Source organism: Myotis lucifugus, unplaced genomic scaffold, assembly GCF_000147115.1.
Source record: "Myotis lucifugus unplaced genomic scaffold, Myoluc2.0 scaffold_106, whole genome shotgun sequence".
In the NCBI taxonomy this organism is placed as follows: Eukaryota; Metazoa; Chordata; class Mammalia; order Chiroptera; family Vespertilionidae; genus Myotis; species Myotis lucifugus.
Genome location: NW_005871154.1, coordinates 2,353,963 through 2,372,695, shown reverse-complemented (window position 1 = coordinate 2,372,695; position 18,733 = coordinate 2,353,963). Strand labels below are relative to the sequence as shown.

The window sequence follows — 18,733 nt, the reverse complement described above, 5'->3', positions numbered from 1 at the left end:
TGTATTTTTGAAGTGGTTGTTCGAGGCAGCAAACTCCGGCGTTAACCTATGCCGCCATCTTGGTTTCTCCTCTGGGCCTCTAGTATTTTAATATCACTATTCACCCTTCTGGAGTTTTCTTATCACTTTTTCTTCTTAAAAAAATATTTTTATTGATTTCAGAGAGGAAGGGAGAGGGAGAGAGAGATAGGAACATCAATGATGAGAGAGAATCATTGATATGGCAGCCTCCTACATGCTCCATACTGGGGATTGAGCCCACAATCAGGGCATGTGCCCCAACTGGGAATCAAACCGTGACCTCCTGGTTCATAGGTTGATGCTCAACCATTGAGCCATGCTGGCTGGGCACCTTTGCTTTTCTTAAACCTGGTTTGTAATGTAAACAGTGAGTCCTTTGACATGGAGACTATATCTTAACTTACTGGTTTATCTGTTGTGATGAAAATATTTTGAAAAAGCTGTAATTCTTTAATGGGAGATTTCAAAGGAATCTCAGAGAGAAATCCAAGACAGCTCATGGACCTTGGAATTAAACACATGATGTTGTTGTTACACTAGTATTTTAATGACATAATACTGAACTTTGAAAGGTTCTCCCCTTACTTCCTTTTTAATGATAGACACTGGTTAGAAAAAAAAAAAGGAATCATTATGGGGACGAACCTTGGAAGCACAGTAACCACTAAATCAACATTAATAAGAATAAAATATTTTCTAAAGGCTGACAGGTATAATTAAAAGCCTCGAATTTGAAATCAAGTAGTCCTAGTTTTGAGTCTTAATTTAACTTCTTAAATATTCTGTGGTTTAGGTGAGTAACTTATTTTATGAGTCCAATTTCCTCATCTTTAAAATGGGAGTGATTTAAAAAACCCAGCTGAAGAGCTATTGTTAGGAGTAGAGATAATATTTTTAAAACACCTTATACAGTGCCTGGCACTGTCTCTATCTATATTAAAGCCTAAGCGACTGTTACAACCAGTCGACCAATCGACCAGTTGCTGTGACGTGCACTTACCACCAGGGGGCAGATGCTCAACACAGGAACTGCCCCCTGGTGGTCAGTGCGCTCCCACAGCCAACCTCCATGGCCGGCCAACCTCCCACAGTCCCTCCCCCCAGCCAGCCGGGTGGTCATTGTGCTCCCACAGCCAACCTCCCGCAGTTGGCCAACCTCCCGCGGTCCCTTCCCCTGGCTGGCGAGCCGCAATTGGCAGCCAGGCCAAGGGGCCCCACCCATGCACAAATTCGTGCACCAGGCCTCTAGTTAATTAATAATAGTTTATTATCTATTTTATTCCTCTGCTTTCCTCTTTGTCTGTGTTCTCTAGTCCTTTTTATTTTCTTGATTTACCTTTACTAACTTTCTATCTAAACTTTTCCATGGTTTCTCTTGGCTTCGTACTGTTGCTCTACATATTTATTTCCTTTTCTGTTTATTTTGAATTGCATTTTAATGACTTTTAATGACCAAAGAGAAATGGATATGCAAAAGAAAAGGAGCAGCTGACAATGTTGATAATTTTTAAATATAAGTCATTGCCATCCTTTATTTCCAATAAACTGCATTTCCTTTACATGATAGAATAGAAATGGGAATCAAGTGAATAACTGGCTTTTATAACTTCAGTTCTAAGAATATACTTTCAGTGAGTATTTTGTTCAATGAATGAATTTGCATATTATTTTTTAAGTTTTTAATGAAGACTGACGTTTTCTACATATGATCTTTTATCTGTAAAGTTTTAAATAGTGAATTGTTTTAAGCTGTATATTTTATAAAAATCTGCCAGCAGAATTAGACTTTTGTTGTAAAGAGGAGTGTAACTTCTAGGCTGTATTAGTTATTACCTATTGACATTTTCTATCGTTATATACATTAAGTTGTTTTATTTTCATGGAAGACAAACAGCTTACCCAATTACCATAAAAGGAAAGGGTGTCATATAGTCTGTACTTCCCAGCCACTATCTAACCTAACTGTTTCTACAACTGGAAAATTTCAAGGTTAATATGTTGTCAGACTCTGTTTGCTGACCTTGAGGTATAAATCAAGAATGGTGAGCAGTGCAAGGCAGAGACGAGGCCCAAGTGTTTGGCATATTTAATGTAATTTTCCTTAATTACATTCAGTTCAGTAAGAACAAGTACTTTCATCTGCTTAACATATGTATATGTGAATATATGTATACATATGTTTATATTTTTATATAAAATATACATATTTTTATGAGATTGGTCTCTATATTAGTGACATTTTGCTTTAAAATAATTTGGCTGTGTACTGAAAAAAAAGGACTTATAGAATCATAGAATTGTGGAGTTCAGAAGGATCATACAGATTAATCTAACTATTTAGAGATTGAAAAGTTAAGGCTTAAAAAATGAAAGTGATTTGATTAAGTTTATAATCTTAAATTTGGAAACCTAAGATATCTTTCTTAATTCTAGTCTGACGTATGTGGCCCTGAATTCTTATAAGATATTTTGTATTTTTCCTGTATTTGTTTTGTCAAGGAAGGGAAACCTTAAAAAAAAATCAATAATAAAACTGCTAATTTGAAACAAAGGGACAGATTAAAAAGATGGGCTATATATTATGTGACTTGAATTATGTAAGGATTTTTATAATTACAGAATAATACATAGCTTTTTAATTTGAGAATAGTGCTGCTGAAAATTATGTGTTAGCTGAAGCAAATCAATATTGTGGTAATATGCTGTGTGTTCAAAGTCAAAATAAATACCTTACAAATTGTGATAATGCTTATTTATCCAGTAAAAATGGTTTTCCCCAGAGACCATGTGTTTTCAGAAAAGTTGAAAATGTTTAATGGACATTAAAGTACAGTTTATGAATGGGAGTACTGTTTAGTTTTTTTTTTAATTTAAAAAAAATATATTTTATTGATTTTTTACAGAGAGGAATAGAGAGAAACATCATCAGCTGCCTCCTGCACACTCTGTGTTGGGGATGTGCCCACAACCAAGGTACATGCCCTTGACCGGAATCGAACCTGGGACCCTTCAGTCCACAGGCCGACGCTCTATCCACTGAGCCAAACCGGTTAGGGCTACTATTTAGTTTTTTGAAAGATGGTTGCTATAAATGGAAACTAACATCATTATGGAAAGCCTTATATCAAGAATCACACATGCATGAAGTTCGGTAAAGTAAAGACTCTGCCTTTTGGGACTTTATGTTCTAAGTACAGACAACCAAAAAGAGCATTGCCTAAACATATTGAGTAATCTAAATAATAATCAGATGTTTTGGTGCGTACCTTTGTAGAATGCAGTGTAAATATTCTAACAGTATATTTTATTGGAATGATTTGTTAATACGCCTGCATTTCCACTACACTGACCACATAAGGGCAGTAGGAATTAAGTATTATGTGGATTTGTTTCCCTAGTATGCTGGCAAAATAGCAAGTACTGATAAAATATATAAACGATGGTGAGAACTTATGGTTCCTTGTCTATTCTGTTTCACTCAAAGATCTTGTGGGCTCATGATAGTCCAGAGCATACCTCTGTGTCCCTCTCCCTTTGGCTTGCTGAGTCACAAAGTAGTGAAAACACATAGACACCAAATCAATTTTTGTGAATGGGTGGGTGGTTACCTTGCTAAAATCCTATATAATAAAAGGCCAGGACTATAGCGTAATGAATGGAACGACTGCTTGACCGGTCACCATGAGGTGCATTGACCACCTCTCGGTTCCTCCCGACCCTGCCCTGCAGGCTTCAATCGCAGCATGGTGAACAGGGCGTGGAGGCAGGGTGGGACTGGGGACTGTTGAGTGGTGGCAGGCAATGGGCGGCAAGCAGTGGTGAGCGTCCAGTGGCGAGCTGCAGCGAGCATCGCAGGGCAGCAGCAAGCGTCACGGAGTGTCACGGGGTGGGGAGCGTCGCAGGGCGGGAGCATTGAGGAGTTTCACGGGGTGACAGCGGCAAGCAGGGCGGTGCGGGGCAGTGGTCATGGCCCTGATCGCAGGCTAATCCTAGGGACCCTACTCGCCCATGATTTTGTGTGCTGGGCCTCTAGTATGAATATAAGTACACTTGGGGCAAAAGGAGATGTATTACTTCTTTTCCAGAAAACATAAGTTTCAAAATTTGTTTGAGTAATAGATAGAAGAGGGCTCAATGAATGTGGGGGGAAATGGGCTTGATGAGTATTAAAGGCCAGGCAGCAAAGGACATCATTGTCTTTGGACACTCAAGGAGCAGTCAAAGGCACTGTGATCAGGGACAAAGACCATTTAATTGATTATGTTGAAGAAAAGCAGAAGAGTTCTGTGGTAGGAAGTAGTTAAATGCACCATCTATTAAGGTCTCTAATAGATGTTAAAATGCTTTCAGCTTGTATGTTTTAACCATTTTGTGGCATAAATGTTAAAAACAGCTTTCTATATGATGCCATATTCACATTGAGCCATATTCACATTTGTTATGTTTCTGGTTATTTTTAGGAATGTAAAGTATTTATATATTGTGATATAGTTTCTTTTTTAGAACATTGAAAAGGGATAGTTTTCATATAATTTTACATGACACAGTGAAGACAGCAGTAGTATAGGGTTGTTGTTTTTTTTTTTTAATGTGAGTTTTGTAAGTTCTGTAACAGGAAGCCATGTATTATAAATCTGTCACTTCCTGAAAAGTCATTCCAGAGAAAACAGTATTTTTCACCTAAATGAACTTTACTTTCACATTATTTGTTACTACAGACCCAGTGCATGAAATTCGTGCATGGGTACAGTCCCTAGCAACTGCTGGCTGCCGGCTACCAGCCAGGGCCTCCCTTCCCCAGCTGCCGGCCGGGGCCTTCCTTCATTTCACACTGCCCCCTGGTGGTCAGCGCAAGTCATAGCAAGCAATGGAACTCCCGAGGGGACACTTTGCATATTAGGCTTTTATATATAGAGACTAGGAACCCAGTGCACGAATTCATGTACGGGTAAGGTCCCTCTGGGTGGCCTGCAGGGATCAGGCCTAAACCCAACACAGTCCAACACCGCCTGCAGCTCCTACCTGCCTCTTCCGCTCATCCTGGCCCCATTGTGCCTACTGCGGGCTTGCACCCAATCAATCCCAATCAGGAGAGGCTGGCGCTGCCATAGCAGCACTCGCTAGCCATGAGCCTTGCATCTGGCGCCCTCCCAAGGGAAGTGGTCTGAGGGATCAGGCTGAAACTGGCTCTCCGAAATCCCCCGAGGGGTCCTGGATTGCGAGAGGGCACAGGCCAGGCTGAGGGACCCCACTGGTGCACAATCAGGCTGGGGAGGGACCACGGGAGGGCTCCAGGGCATGCCCTGCCCATCTCAATCAGTCCTGATTGGCCGACCCCAGCAGCAAGCTAACCTACCAGTCAGAGCATCTGTTCCCTGGTGGTCAGTGAACGTCATAGCAAGCGGTTGAGCAGCCTTAGCATATCACTAGCATATTACGCTTTGATTGGTTGTTTGGTTGTTCTGCCGTTTGGTCTATTTGCATATTACCCTTTTAATATATAGCATACTTTCTGTACACTATTGACTTAAAATCTTTTGACTTAATACTTTATGAGATTTTCTTTACATGATTACTTTTATCTAACCACCCATATTCTTCATAGAAATAGCTAATAATGAAATTATTCCTGGGATTTCATAGAAGTATAATCAGTTTTTTAAAAAATGGTTTCTGCTTGGCTGGTGTGGCTCAGTGGTTGAGCATTAACCTATTAACCAGGAGGTCCCAGTTAGATTCCCTGTCAGGGCACATGCCTGGGTTGTGGGCTTTATCCGCAGTAGGGGATGTGCAGGAGACAGCCATTCAATGATTCTCTCTCATCGATGTTTCTATCTCTCCCTCTCCCTTCCTCTCTGAAATCAATAAAAATATATTTAAAAATAAATAAATAAAAATGGTTTCTAAAAGATCAATCCTAAAATAGGCAAATGATATGAAGAAGTTAAACCAACTGATCAAACAACAAACAAAAAGGTTTATAAACCTGCAGTGCTCATTTCACTCATAAGAAGAATAAACCCATAATGTATCTTTTATTTTACCCATCAGTTTGATAAGGATAAGACAGTTTGATAAATCACAGTTTTTGTGGGCATAGGGAAATACTAGTCTAATGAAATAGCTATTTTCATATATGTTAATGGGAGTGTATCAAATTAAAAATGCACCTGTCCTTCTATGCAGTGAATCCAGCTCTAAGAATTTACCTCCAGAGATATAAGTGTACATGTTTACGAAGTATACTTTGGTATTCAATATTTATTTCATCTCCTCTAAATAGCTATTTGTAGACTGTTGAGTAAACCAGCATTTTTTGTGTATGTGTAAAATCAAAAAGTATAAAACATGTTTTTATTAAGTAGGTGTTTATGTACAAATGTATATACACACTGAGAGAGAGAGAGAGAGAGAGAGAGAGAGAGAGAGAGAGAGGGAGGATCTGGAATGGAAGGGCACTTTCTTTTCATTGTACTTTTATTATTGTTTTGAATTTAGTGTCATTCATGTACATGCCTTAAAAGTGTCAGCTTTAATAATGTTTTTTGAGATGAAATTCATATGCTATAAAATTTATCAGTTTGAAGTGTCAATTTCATGGGTGTTTAGTACATTTACAGAGCTGTGCCCCTATCCATACAACCTAATTTTATAACATTTTCATTGGCCCCAGAAAAAACTTTGTATCCTTAGTAAACAAACCCTATCACCCTCACTTCCTTAGCTCTAGACCAGTGGTTCTCAACCTTCCTAATGCCGCGACCCTTTAAGACAGTTCCTCATGTTGTGGTGACCCCCAATTTCATTGTTACAAATTGAACATAATGAAAGCATAGTGATTAATCACAAAAACAATATGTAATTATATATGTGTTTTCCGATGATCTTAGGCGACCCCTGTGAAAGGGTTGTTGGACCCCGAAAGGGGATGCGACCCCCAGGTTGAGAACCACTGCTCTAGACATTAATTATTTCACTTTCTGTAAATAGGTTTGTGTAATCTGGAATTTCATATAAATGGTATCGTATGGCATGTGGTCAGTTGTAACTGGCTTCTTTCACTTAAATAATGTTCTTGAGGTTCAGCTATGTTGTAGTAGACCTTACATAACTTTTGATTCTTAAAAATGTTAAAAAATTAAAGTGAAAATAGCAATTTTAAAATTACTTATCCAGTTTAAGTATACCGTACAGTGGTTGTGAAGTGGAAGGGAAGCACAGAGAAATTATTTCATGTTAATAGCTTTCGGTTGTGAGCATTTACTAGTCGCTCTATTAGGCTTTACATATGTTATCTCATTTAATTTTTACAATTTATGTAATAGCTTGTATTCTATTATTTTCACAAATGTGTGAATTGTGATATTAGTGTTAATTTTAGGTGTTTAGACATAAAAGTATAAAATATAAAAATAGATGTGTGTAGATTTATATCTGATAGCTAAAGTTTGAATATTTTAAGTGTTATAACATTAGCACTTAAATGTACAGTGAAAATGTGATTCGCTGGCCAGACAGGTCTAATGGAACTTTTTGCAATAACAGATAATGTCCTATGTCTGTTTTATATAGTATAGTACCTACTGCCACATGTGGCTGTTGATTATATGAAATGTGAGTAGTGTGAATGAGAAACTGAATTTTAATATTACTTCATTTAAATTAATTTAAAGTTAAGTAACCACACTCTGCTTCTGCTTATGAGCTAATAACAGTTCTGGGGCAAGTGAAACAATTCAAACGCAGGTAAAACATCTGAAACAGTGGACATTAGACAGTGAAGGGAAGAGATCCCTGAGAGATAGGGAACAGAAAAAATGAGCCCTATGGTTATGCTAGCCATGCATTGAGAGAGTTTCCAGGCATGGATTAAAGAGGAGGCATGCAGACAAAGTCTAGAGGACTTTCTGAGTTGAGGAAACAGAGTGGAGAGTAGACCAGGCCAGATAGAGTTTACAGAACAAAAGATTAGAGAGAAAGTACTCGGCTGATTACTAATTAGGGCATGTAAGTGAGGAAAATGCCACAGTACAAGGAAAGAATAACCTGGAAGCACTGTAGATCCTTACCTAAGTGCTCGGTACTCAAATAGCAGCAGGAATAGTGTCTGTTCCTACCAGCCAGACTGGAAACTGTTACTATCAGATAAAATAGATTTCAGAGTAAAGAATATTATCATAAATATTGAACAAAGGGAACAAATGGAAGTATACCAGTAGTATCGCAAGTTTCTGTATTACATGGTAAGTGGTATAATATCACTTGAATGAAAACTATCAATTTAAAGATGTAAACCCTAAAACAAACACTAACATAAGCCAACAAGAAAATGGAGCCATAAAAATATTTAATTAAAAAATTAAATAAAATTGAAATTAATGAAGTAGGTCGATTCCAGTAAATTTGAAGGCATAACAGTAGAAATGATCTAAAATAAAACACAGAGAGTAAAGAGAAAAACTGTGTTGGCATAACTCAGGTTTTGTCAGGACTTGGGTTCTGGATTCTTTCCATATACATCTTAGTATATTGTGTACTTAGTATGGTAGGTTTGAGGGGAGCTTTAATCCACATTTACTATGTTCTGATGCCTGCTTTTAGAAGAAATTTCAATAGCTGGTTTATATCCCACAAAAGATGATTATATATTTTAGGAACTTTTCTTATTGATTAGAATTGGTTGACAACTGGACTGACTGTATTTTACATTTAAAAAAATATGGTCATCTTAATGTAATAGTGAATAAATATTATGATTTACTAGAGGCCCGGTGCACAAAAATTTGTGCACTCGGGGGGGTCTCTCAGCCCGGCCTGTGCCCTCTCGCAGTCTGGGACCCCTCGGGGGATGACCCCCTGCTGGCTTAGGCCCGCTCCCCGGGGGATTGGGCCTAAGATGGCAATCAGACATCTCTCTGGCAGCCCGGCAGCTCTCAGGGATGTCCACTTGCCAGCGGGGAGCAGACCTAAACTGCAGTCAGACATCCTTAGCGCTGCTGAGGGGGCAGGAGAGGCTCCCACCACCACCGCTGTACTGGCAGCCATCAGCCTGGCTTGTGGCTGAGCAGAGCTGCCCCATGTGGGAGCGCACTGACCACCAGAGGGCAGCTCCTGCATTGAGCGTCTGCCCCCTGGTGGTCAGTGTGTGTCATAGTGACCAGTCATTCCCAGTCTTTCTGCTGTTAGGGTCAGTTTGCATATTACCCTTTTACTATATAGGATAGAGGCCTGGTGCATGGGTGGGGGCCGGCTGGTTTGCCCTGAAGGGTGTCTTGGATCAGGGTGGGGGTCCCGCTTGGGTGCCTGGCCAGCCTGGGTGAGGGGCTGATGGCTGTTTGCAGCTGGCCACACCCCCTTCAGGGTGGGGGTCCCCACTGGCGTGCCTGGCCAGCCTGGATGAGGGGCTGATGGCTGTTTTCAGGCTGGCCACACCCCCTTTAGGGTGGAGGTCCCCACTGGGGTGCCTGGCCAGTCTGGGTGAGGGGCTGAGGGCCGTTTTCAGGCTGGCCAGTGACTGAAGCTCCCAGCCTCTCCTTTTTTTTTCTTTTTTTATTCTGGGATTTATTTACCTTCTATAATTGAAACGTTGTTGTCATCACTGGCGCTCCCAGCTCTGAGGCCGTGGCCGGCTGAAAGCAGGTATCTGGGGTTTGTTTAGCTTCTATAATTGAAACATTGTTGCTTTCGGGCTCAGAGCCAGACCGCGGCAGGCGGGGAACCTTGGCTTCCTCCATCACTGGAGCAAGCAAGCCTCCTGCTCGCTTCAGCTGCGTGGCTGCCAGCCGCCATCTTTGTTGGCAGTTACTTTGCATATCACCCTGATTAGCCAATGGGAAGCATAGCGGAGGTACGGTTAATTATCCTTTTTGTCTTTTATTAGATAGGATTTGCTGATTTAATTATAAAAGCCATTGTCTTTTTAAAAACTTGCTTCTTTAGGCATTCTTGTGTTTTTTTGTTTTGTTTTTACAGTTACAGTTGACATATAATATTGTATTAGTTTAAGGTGTACAACATAGTGATTAGACATTTATATAACTTAAGAAGGGATCAACCCACTAAGTCAAGTACCCACCTGACGCCACACATAGTAATTACAATATTATTCACTATATTCCCTAAACTGTACTTTTCATCTCCATGACTATTTTTATAACTGCCAATTTATACTTCTTAATCCTTTCACTTTGTTCACCCCACCTTCCAAACCCCACCCCCTCCCAAAATCTGGCAACCATTATTTTGTCCTCTCTATGAGTTTGTTTGTGTTTTGTTCTTTTGATTTTTAGATCCCTGATATAAGTGAAATCATATAGTATTTGTCTTTCTCTGTCTGACTTATTGCACTTAGCATAATACCCTCTAGGTCCATCCATATTGTTGTAGATGGCAAGATTTCATTCTTTTTTATGGCATTCTTAGAGATAATTTTAAAAATTGGCTGTTCTTTTTTGAACTGTATTATCCTTCTGCTCAGTCTATATACAAACATACATGTAATTATAACATATATATATATATATATATATATATATATATATATATATTATATGTGTGTATACACTCTTTATTACCTTAATACAGTTTATTTGAAATGTAGAGAATGAAAGATGTATGACTACTTTTGCACATCTTTAAATTGTCTCAGGTACAAAATTTAATAGTAGGCATTTTGCTTTTTAGACAGCCCGATGACAATGTCAGTGTTCATTTGCAAGTAATGTGTTTTCTCCTTGTTATAGGTCCTTTTGTTCTGCATCACAGCTGCCATGTACATGTTCTTTTTCAGGTATGTTCTGTTACACCTACTCATTTTAATAGAAAAAAACAGTGCTCCTTTGTAATTTTCATCAACCATGTAACTAAAGTGTTACCCAAATAATTGTGTCCCATGAGTGGCATGGGTTTTGTTTTGTTTTGTTTCTAGAGTGGTTGAGGTAAATCACCGCTCCTTAGTAAATAGAGAAAGAGGGAATGGAGATTTATTTGTTCACATTCTACTTATAGAATGTGAGAACTGAATATGTAAATTAATAGTCCTCAAATTCTGATAGGTGTTTTTTTCTGACCTGATTTCAGATATTCTTATAATACAGTTAACATTTTAAATTTAAAGAAGAAAAAGTGATGGTAGGGTTTAATCTAAGTCTTCTGTGAAGGTAACCTAGCACATTAATCATAGCCTTTCAAATATTAAATTAGCCCAGCTTGTCAGAGCTGTATTTTACTTTTCTTTTTTCTTTTTTAAAAAAATATATTTTATTGATTTTTTACAGAGAGGAAGGGAGAGGGATAGAGAGTTAGAAACATTAATGAGAGAGAAACATCGATCAGCTGCCTCCTGCATACCCCCCACTGGGGGTGTGCCCACAACCAAGGTACAAGCCCTTGACTGGAATCGAACCTGGGACCCTTCAGTCTGCAGGCTGACGTTGTATCCACTGAGCCAAACCGGTCAGGGCCAGAACTGTATTTTTCATTGACACTGAGACTCTGAGGAATAAGGGGGAGTGTTAGGATGGCTCAAGATTTTAGTGCCAGTGAAAAGGATGTCTGTCATTGTTACATAACCATAGCAGCATGAGAATAGGATTTTTGTTCAGGAAGAGTCCACTTCTTCCTAGTCTTCCTTTTCAGTAAGACCGTAATTCCCATATAGTTTACTCCTGTTGCACTCATTTGAATAGACCCTTTCTTGATGTTTCTGGATTTAAGCAGAATTCAGTCACAGCAGGAAAGACCAGGCTTTTAAAATTAAAATTTGTATTTAATTGACAAAGGCAGTTATGGATTTTAATAAGATATATTTGGTAGATATTTTACTTTTTTTAACCTAAATGAGATAATTTAACCATACCAGAATTTTTGAACAACTAATTCCCTGCCAGAACATCCTAAACAAATATTTGTTAAGCACATTTTAACTTTATAAAAAATGTTATGCAAATATAAAGTGGTGATGTTATTATTTTTATAAAGGGACAGCCAGGCTGTTAGAAGGAAGAAAAATAGATAAAGTTTCAACTTGATCTGCAAAGGGTTGGTAATGGGATATGTAATATTTTATGGCGGTTAATAATGACAAAAAAATCATTGAAGCTATCTGGTGGTTTTTGTGAAATTGTTTGACCTGCCATTTTAATACAGCCTCATGCATACCGTACAGTTTCTGTTGTCTCATATTTTAATAATTTAGGGCCAGGGTAGAGGCGTTAATAGCAAACTATTTCATTTTTGTCAATTTTCCCAAACTTCATAATCATATAGAGACACATTATTAGGACAATATTGCAAAAGTTTATGTGGTTTATCTCTATGTTCTGTATTGTCTGAGGATAAAGCATACCTAGTGGGGAAAATGTAAAAAAGATATAAACTTAGAAACATATTTTTTATATATACACAAGAGAAAAGTATAATATCAAGCAAATTTTCTTTTTGTTAAAATTCCTAACAGAACAGGTAGTTAAATAAAATAACCCTTTCCAATATGGCACCGGAAGACAGCATATTTCGTCAATATTTAGCATTTGTTAGTCATCAGAAGTGTTTGAGGCTTAACAAATAAATTGTGTGTTGAATATAGTGATAATGCTCAATTTTTAGCATGGTTCTTTGAAAATTGCTGCCATCAACCTAGTATTTTTGGTGTAGAAAGAAAATCAACCCTATAAATATGTATTTTGGTGCAGAGCTGCAGAGCCTTTTCCTGTTTCAGTCACAGAAACAACAATTTAAAATACTTTCCAGAAAGCTCAATATAAGGTTTTACTGCCAAGATAAACATTTTCGATTTTCTGAGGAAAGGGGTTGTTTTTCTCCTAAAAGAAGCACTATCACCAAATTCCTAGTGTTCTTGGCAGAAGTTAGTTTGAATAACTCAACCAAATGGGTTTGGTAAATAGTAAAGTAAAACTATAAAGTACTACAACCAAATTAAACAATGTTATATGTTTGTTTGGAATGAACAAGCAATATTGTACATAACAGTTAGCAAGTCCAATTTCATTACAATATTTTATTGTTAAGATTCATTTTATTGTAAATATAGATATTTTGAGGACACATTTATTCCATTTATTAACAATCATTTTAGTTCTAATTGCATGACATTTGATAAGTAAATATCAAATAATATTGTCCCCAGGACTCCATTTATGGTCATCTCTTTTGCGAAGAGGATAAGAGAAATATTTTATGTTAGAAATGAGTTAACTTGTGTTTTTATTCTAACCCATAAATGTGGAAAAAGGGAAATGAGACCCCCTTTCAATAGAGAGAAAATGGTCCAATTTTTTTTAAAGAAAAACTTGAGGAAATCGCTCCATAAATATTTATTGTATGAATTTACTTACAATGTTTTTAGTAATGAAATATTGGTTATTAAAACGTGTAGAGAAAATATACTTTTGCAGTTTTTAATAGCTTTCTTTTACAGGTACGATTATTTTCACATACATTATCTCATACATGGTGATCTCAATTTTCAATCTGTATGCCAGAAATAAGACTCACATTCAAATGGAATCCTGGGAACTCTTTAGAGGCTTGGGTTAAATAAAGGTAACATGTGAAGAGAGAGTTCTAGTTTTCTTCTAGCTCTTAACCAGCTGCCCATCCAGCCATAGGCTGTCTATTGATACCAACACATACTATAATATTTGGAAGATGTTTTGAAAGACAAAGGCTCTCTGTGTAACCCTAGTGAGCATACTTCATAATTGCTCTGACTCCTTTGTTCAATGATTTATTATTTTGTATGTTGTTATCATAGCTTCACCGTAGAGCATTGTCTGTCACTTGCAATTCAGGCCAAGCAGAAGTCATGGTTGAAAACTTGGTGGAATACTTTGTTTCATGCACCCCTTTAAAACGTTTCTTTACTTCCAAATGTGTGTTTATGGGTAAAGCAACCCACATTTTCTCAAGCCAAAGAATTCATCGTAGTCGTTGATTCAGGCTTCACTAGGATCTTCCCAGCATCTTGTGGAGAAAAGAAATGTTTCTTTTGAACTACTAGCTCTTTTTTGTTTTAATTGAGAAGCAAAAGAAAGACTCAACTACACAAACGCTGTTCTGAAACTATTACAATGAATCTTGCTCATAAAAAAATAATGAAACAAGCAATACCTTTAAACATCATAAGTTTTATTTTCAACATTAAGTTTCTGTGTCTGGAGAACACTAATATTTTTTGAATGATATAAATGAGCTTCATTTTTCTTCTTTTAAAAATTTATTTTTACTGTTGAGCGTATTACAGATATCCCCCTTCTCCCCCTTATACCCTTCTCCACCCAGCTCTTAGCCCACACTAGGCCTTCACCTCACTGTTGTCTGTGCCCATCAGCTGTGCATATATGCATGTAAGTTCTTTGGTTAATCTCTTCCTGCCCTCCTCGCTCCCTTCCCTCTGAGATATCTGTTAGTCTGTTCTATGCTTTCATGTCTCTGGACCTATTTTGTCAGTTTATTTTGTTCATTAGATTCCACATATAAGTGAGATCATGTAATATTTATCTTTCTATGTCTGGCTTATTTCACTTAGCATAGTACTCTCCAGATCCATCCATGCTGTCTCAAAGGGTAATAGATCCTTCTTTTTTACTGCTGCATAGTATTCCATGGTGTAAATGTACCACAGCCTTTTTATCCACTCATCTACTGATGGGCACTTGGGCTGTTTCCAGATCGTAGCTATTGTGAATAACATAGGGATGCATATATCCTTTCTGATTGGTATTTTGGAGTTCATAGGATATATTCTTAGAAGTAGAATTTCTGGATCATAAGGCAGTTTCATTTTTAATTTTTTGAGGAACTGCCATACTGTTTTCCACAGTGGCTGCACCAGTCTGCATTCCCACCAGCAATGTACTAGGGTTCCTTTTTTTAACATCCTCACTAGCACTTGTTATTTGTTGATTTATTGATGATAGTCATTCTGGCAGGTGTGAGATGGTACCTTATTGTGGGTTTAATTTGCATTTTTCTGATGATTAGTGATGTTGAGCATTTTTTCATGTCTATTGGCCATCTGTATGTCCTCTTTGGGAAAGTGTCTATTCCAGTCCTATATTTTAATTGGATTATTTGTCTTCCTCTTCAGTTGTGAGCTTCATTTTTCTTTATATAATTTAATTTAAAATAGACAGTATCATAAAGCATATTATGACAACTTTGATCCCATCCTAGTGAGTACCTAGCTAGAAATTTTTTCCACCTGCCTTTGCAAGAACAGCAGCAACAGTTTAAACATGTAGAACAAAAGGCTCAGACTTGTCATAGCGCATAATCTACAGACTATAACTGATTCACAACAGACTTATCTCAATCTATATAAACACTGAAAAGCTTTGCATTTTTAGTTAGAAACCAGTGCAAATTAAAATGTATTTTGTTTTAGACAGAAACAGTAGTGATGTGGCTGCCATTTAATAAATTCTCATCAGCTGTCTGGAAAGGCACAACTAATAAAGCATTTCATTAGTCTCAAGATAAAGATGTAATGTTTGTATTTAAGAAACATGAAACTATTTATTGGCTGAATAACCTACAGTTATTAAGTGAAATACGTTTGATTGTCCTAGAATCTCTTTACATAAACTTAACTTAATATCTTTGAAATAACTTTAAATGCAAGTAAAGAACTTTTGATCTGGGTCTTTCAACCATTTTCTGATTTTAAATATAGAGGTTCTATTTCTTAAAGGATTGCCTAGACATACACAAAATCTTGTCTAGAAAATTATATATGGCATTCAGATCTTAAATGTTTTACTTTAGGGTTAGGAGAGTTTGCCCTAAAAAATTAGATTTTTATTTAGAAGGTATTACTTCAGCGATGTAGAGAGTGTATTGGGAGTTTAGAAGGGGGACACCATGACAAGTAATGGAAGAGTATTATAGCAGTTATCCAGGAGAGAAATGGTGAGAACATGACTGAGTTGTGGTAATGATATGGCGAAGAGTGGATTTAAGATATGAGGATTGCTGCTTGGATGTGGAAGAGCAAAACATTGGAAGCTGAACAAATTAGAAAATGTGTAGAAATTGAGGACAGATTCTGCAAACACTGAGGTCGAAGTATTTTTTTAGACATTCATATAGAGTCATATATATATCAGTGGGTATTTGGAGTTTAGGAGATAAAATAGAGTCTTTTCTTGACTGTCACTCTAGCTGCTCGACTGTGACAAATTGCATAGTTTCTGATACATCAATTTCTTCATTATTAAAAACGTAAATTACTATATGGACCTAATAAGTGGGTTTTGGGGATTAAATAAGACATTGTCTTTCAAACTTTTTTTGCTGTAACATAAAATAAGAATTGTGAATACACACACACACACACACACACACACACATCCCAGAGTAATACCTAATCTTACTACATGTAATACATTTGGACCTTTTCTATTCTAATTTATTTTATTTGTTGTAAAAACTGCTTTGACCCACTAATGGGTAACAACAAGCAGTGTAAGAAAAATACTGAAGTAATACTTATGAGCGCTAAGCACAGTGATTGTTACCTTAGAAAAAGTAGAGTTAGAATTAGTGATTGCTGTTTTTAAACTAGGAAATAAAATTAATTAAAATAAAGAATTTCAGGAATGAGGACATTATCTTTAGTAGTAATGCTGTACACATTCAGTAAGGTAAGTGTTAAAATGTGATCATTTGCTCTAACAACGTGGTGGTCAGTGGTAATCTGCTAGAGAAATGTCTGTGGTTGAGTTGGGGTAGTAGATTAAGAAATAAATGTGACATATTGTAGACTTTAAATATATACAATTATATTTGTCATAAAGTTACAAAAAATAAAATGTAAAAAAAGAAATGTGAGATGAGGAAGTAGAATGAATATAGTAAACTCAAGAGAGGAGAAAGGGCAAGTTGTTACGGGATTAAGGGTTTTTCTTTGTATTTTCCGTAAATAATTAATTACTTTATTTATTTCAGTAGACTATGGGAAAGGTTAAGGAGATAAAAAATGGTTGCAGAAGCAGGAGAGAGTGACAAGTTGGGGACTGGGAAAGAGAAGAGAGATAGTTTAAAATGTGATCCAAAATGGCAACATATATAGGTAGATTGTTAAACCTACTTGTCTGGGAGAAATCATGATACATGATACATGATTAGGAGGAAATTGAAACTGTTTAAAGCCTTGGACACATGGTTTAAATGAAACAGGACTGATGCATAGAAGAGGTAGGAAATGGAAAAAAAAATCTAATGGTTTTGTCTTCCTAAATTCATTGTCATTTTTAAAAGTTTAATTAACTTGTTATAAAAATATGCATAGGCTTGCAAAAACGTATATCCTGAGAAGATATATAAGGTGAAAGAAGGCAGTTCTATAATTAGCAACTAAGCCAGTGGGCTTACCAAAGAATGCAAAATTTACCCTATGAAAAGAAAAAGTATAGAGATTGTTAGGACTCTTGTTTTCCTCAAAGCAAATGAAAAGGTGAGAAAACCTGGGTTCATAAATGTAAATCACTTCCTCTGAGGAGGCAAATGCCTAGTTTCGTGTCATCTATAATAATAAAAGCATAATATGCTAATTAGACTGGACATTTTCTGGACGACCTTCCTGTGAAGCCAGGGCTGCGAGGGAAGCCCAGGTCCTTGGTGCCTGCCAGCGGCCGGTGGCAAGCCCGGGTCCTGGTGCCAAAGGGAAGCTGGTGCTGGCAGCCAGGGGAAGGAAGGCCTACTCTTGCACGAATTTTGTGCATTGGGCCTCTAGTATGACTATAATCTGACTTTTTTGGGAGAGTAGAAAATTAGTCTGTCCATTTAGTAAATGTGCTCTTTAAAAAAAAAATATTTTATTGATTTTTTACAGAGAGGAAGGGAGAGGGATAGAGAGTTAGAAACATTGATGAGAGAGAAACATCGATCAGCTGCCTCCTGCACACTCCCTACTGGGGATGTGCCTGCAACCAAGGTACATGCCCTTGACCGGAATCGAACCTGGGACCCTTCAGCCCAACTCTCTATCCACTGAGCCAAACCGGTTAGGGCTAGTGAATGTACTCTTATCTATGGTAGAAAGTTGTGGTAAATCTATTTTCACTTTTTGCTCATCAGCCTTTGAGATACTTGTGCCTAAAGAACTTGCTCAAACATTTTATAACTAATATAAATGTTTATTTTTTTTTAGTAGAATACAAAGAGAAATAAATATTGTATGGAGAATTAGGATGGACTTAAAGTGCAACTCCATATCAGAAGTGGCCAGTTACCTTTCAAAAATTTGCTGTAGCTTTATTTTCAAGAATAGAAATGGCATTTTTAGGTGATTTAAAAAGAGAAACATGCAAATTGACTGTACACTTACAAGCCACGCCCACCAGCCAATCAGGAGCGAGTATGCAAATAAACCCAACCAAGATGGTGGAGCTAGAGCGAAAGGAGGCTTGGGTTGCCCCTGGTGATGGAGGAAGCCAAGCTTCCCGCCTGCCCTGGCTGGCCCTGGGCTCCGCTCAAGGCTACAAAGTTTCAAATATGGAAGATAAATAAATCCCAGATACCTGCTACTAGCCTCTCTGGCCTCTGCTCAAGGAAGGTCTGGGAGCCTGGGTTGCCCAGGGCCATGGCCAGCCTGCAAACAGCCATTAGCCCCTCACCCAGGCTGGCCACACCCCCATGGTGAGAGGGTCCCCACTGGAGGGTTGACCAGCCTACAGACAGCCATCAGTCC

The 18,733-nt window shown here is 37.6% G+C and overlaps 1 protein-coding gene across 2 annotated transcripts in view; it reads left to right on the top strand.

Moving 5' to 3' along the window:
- Positions 1-18,733, top strand: part of TMEM135 (transmembrane protein 135) — a 211,295-nt gene that overhangs the window by 122,020 nt on the left and 70,542 nt on the right. For both annotated transcript variants that reach the window (XM_023757365.1, XM_006092878.3), the window contains exon 6: positions 10,764-10,810. In XM_023757365.1, coding sequence (XP_023613133.1) covers positions 10,764-10,810 — 47 coding nt within the window. The remainder of the gene's footprint in view (positions 1-10,763; positions 10,811-18,733) is intronic.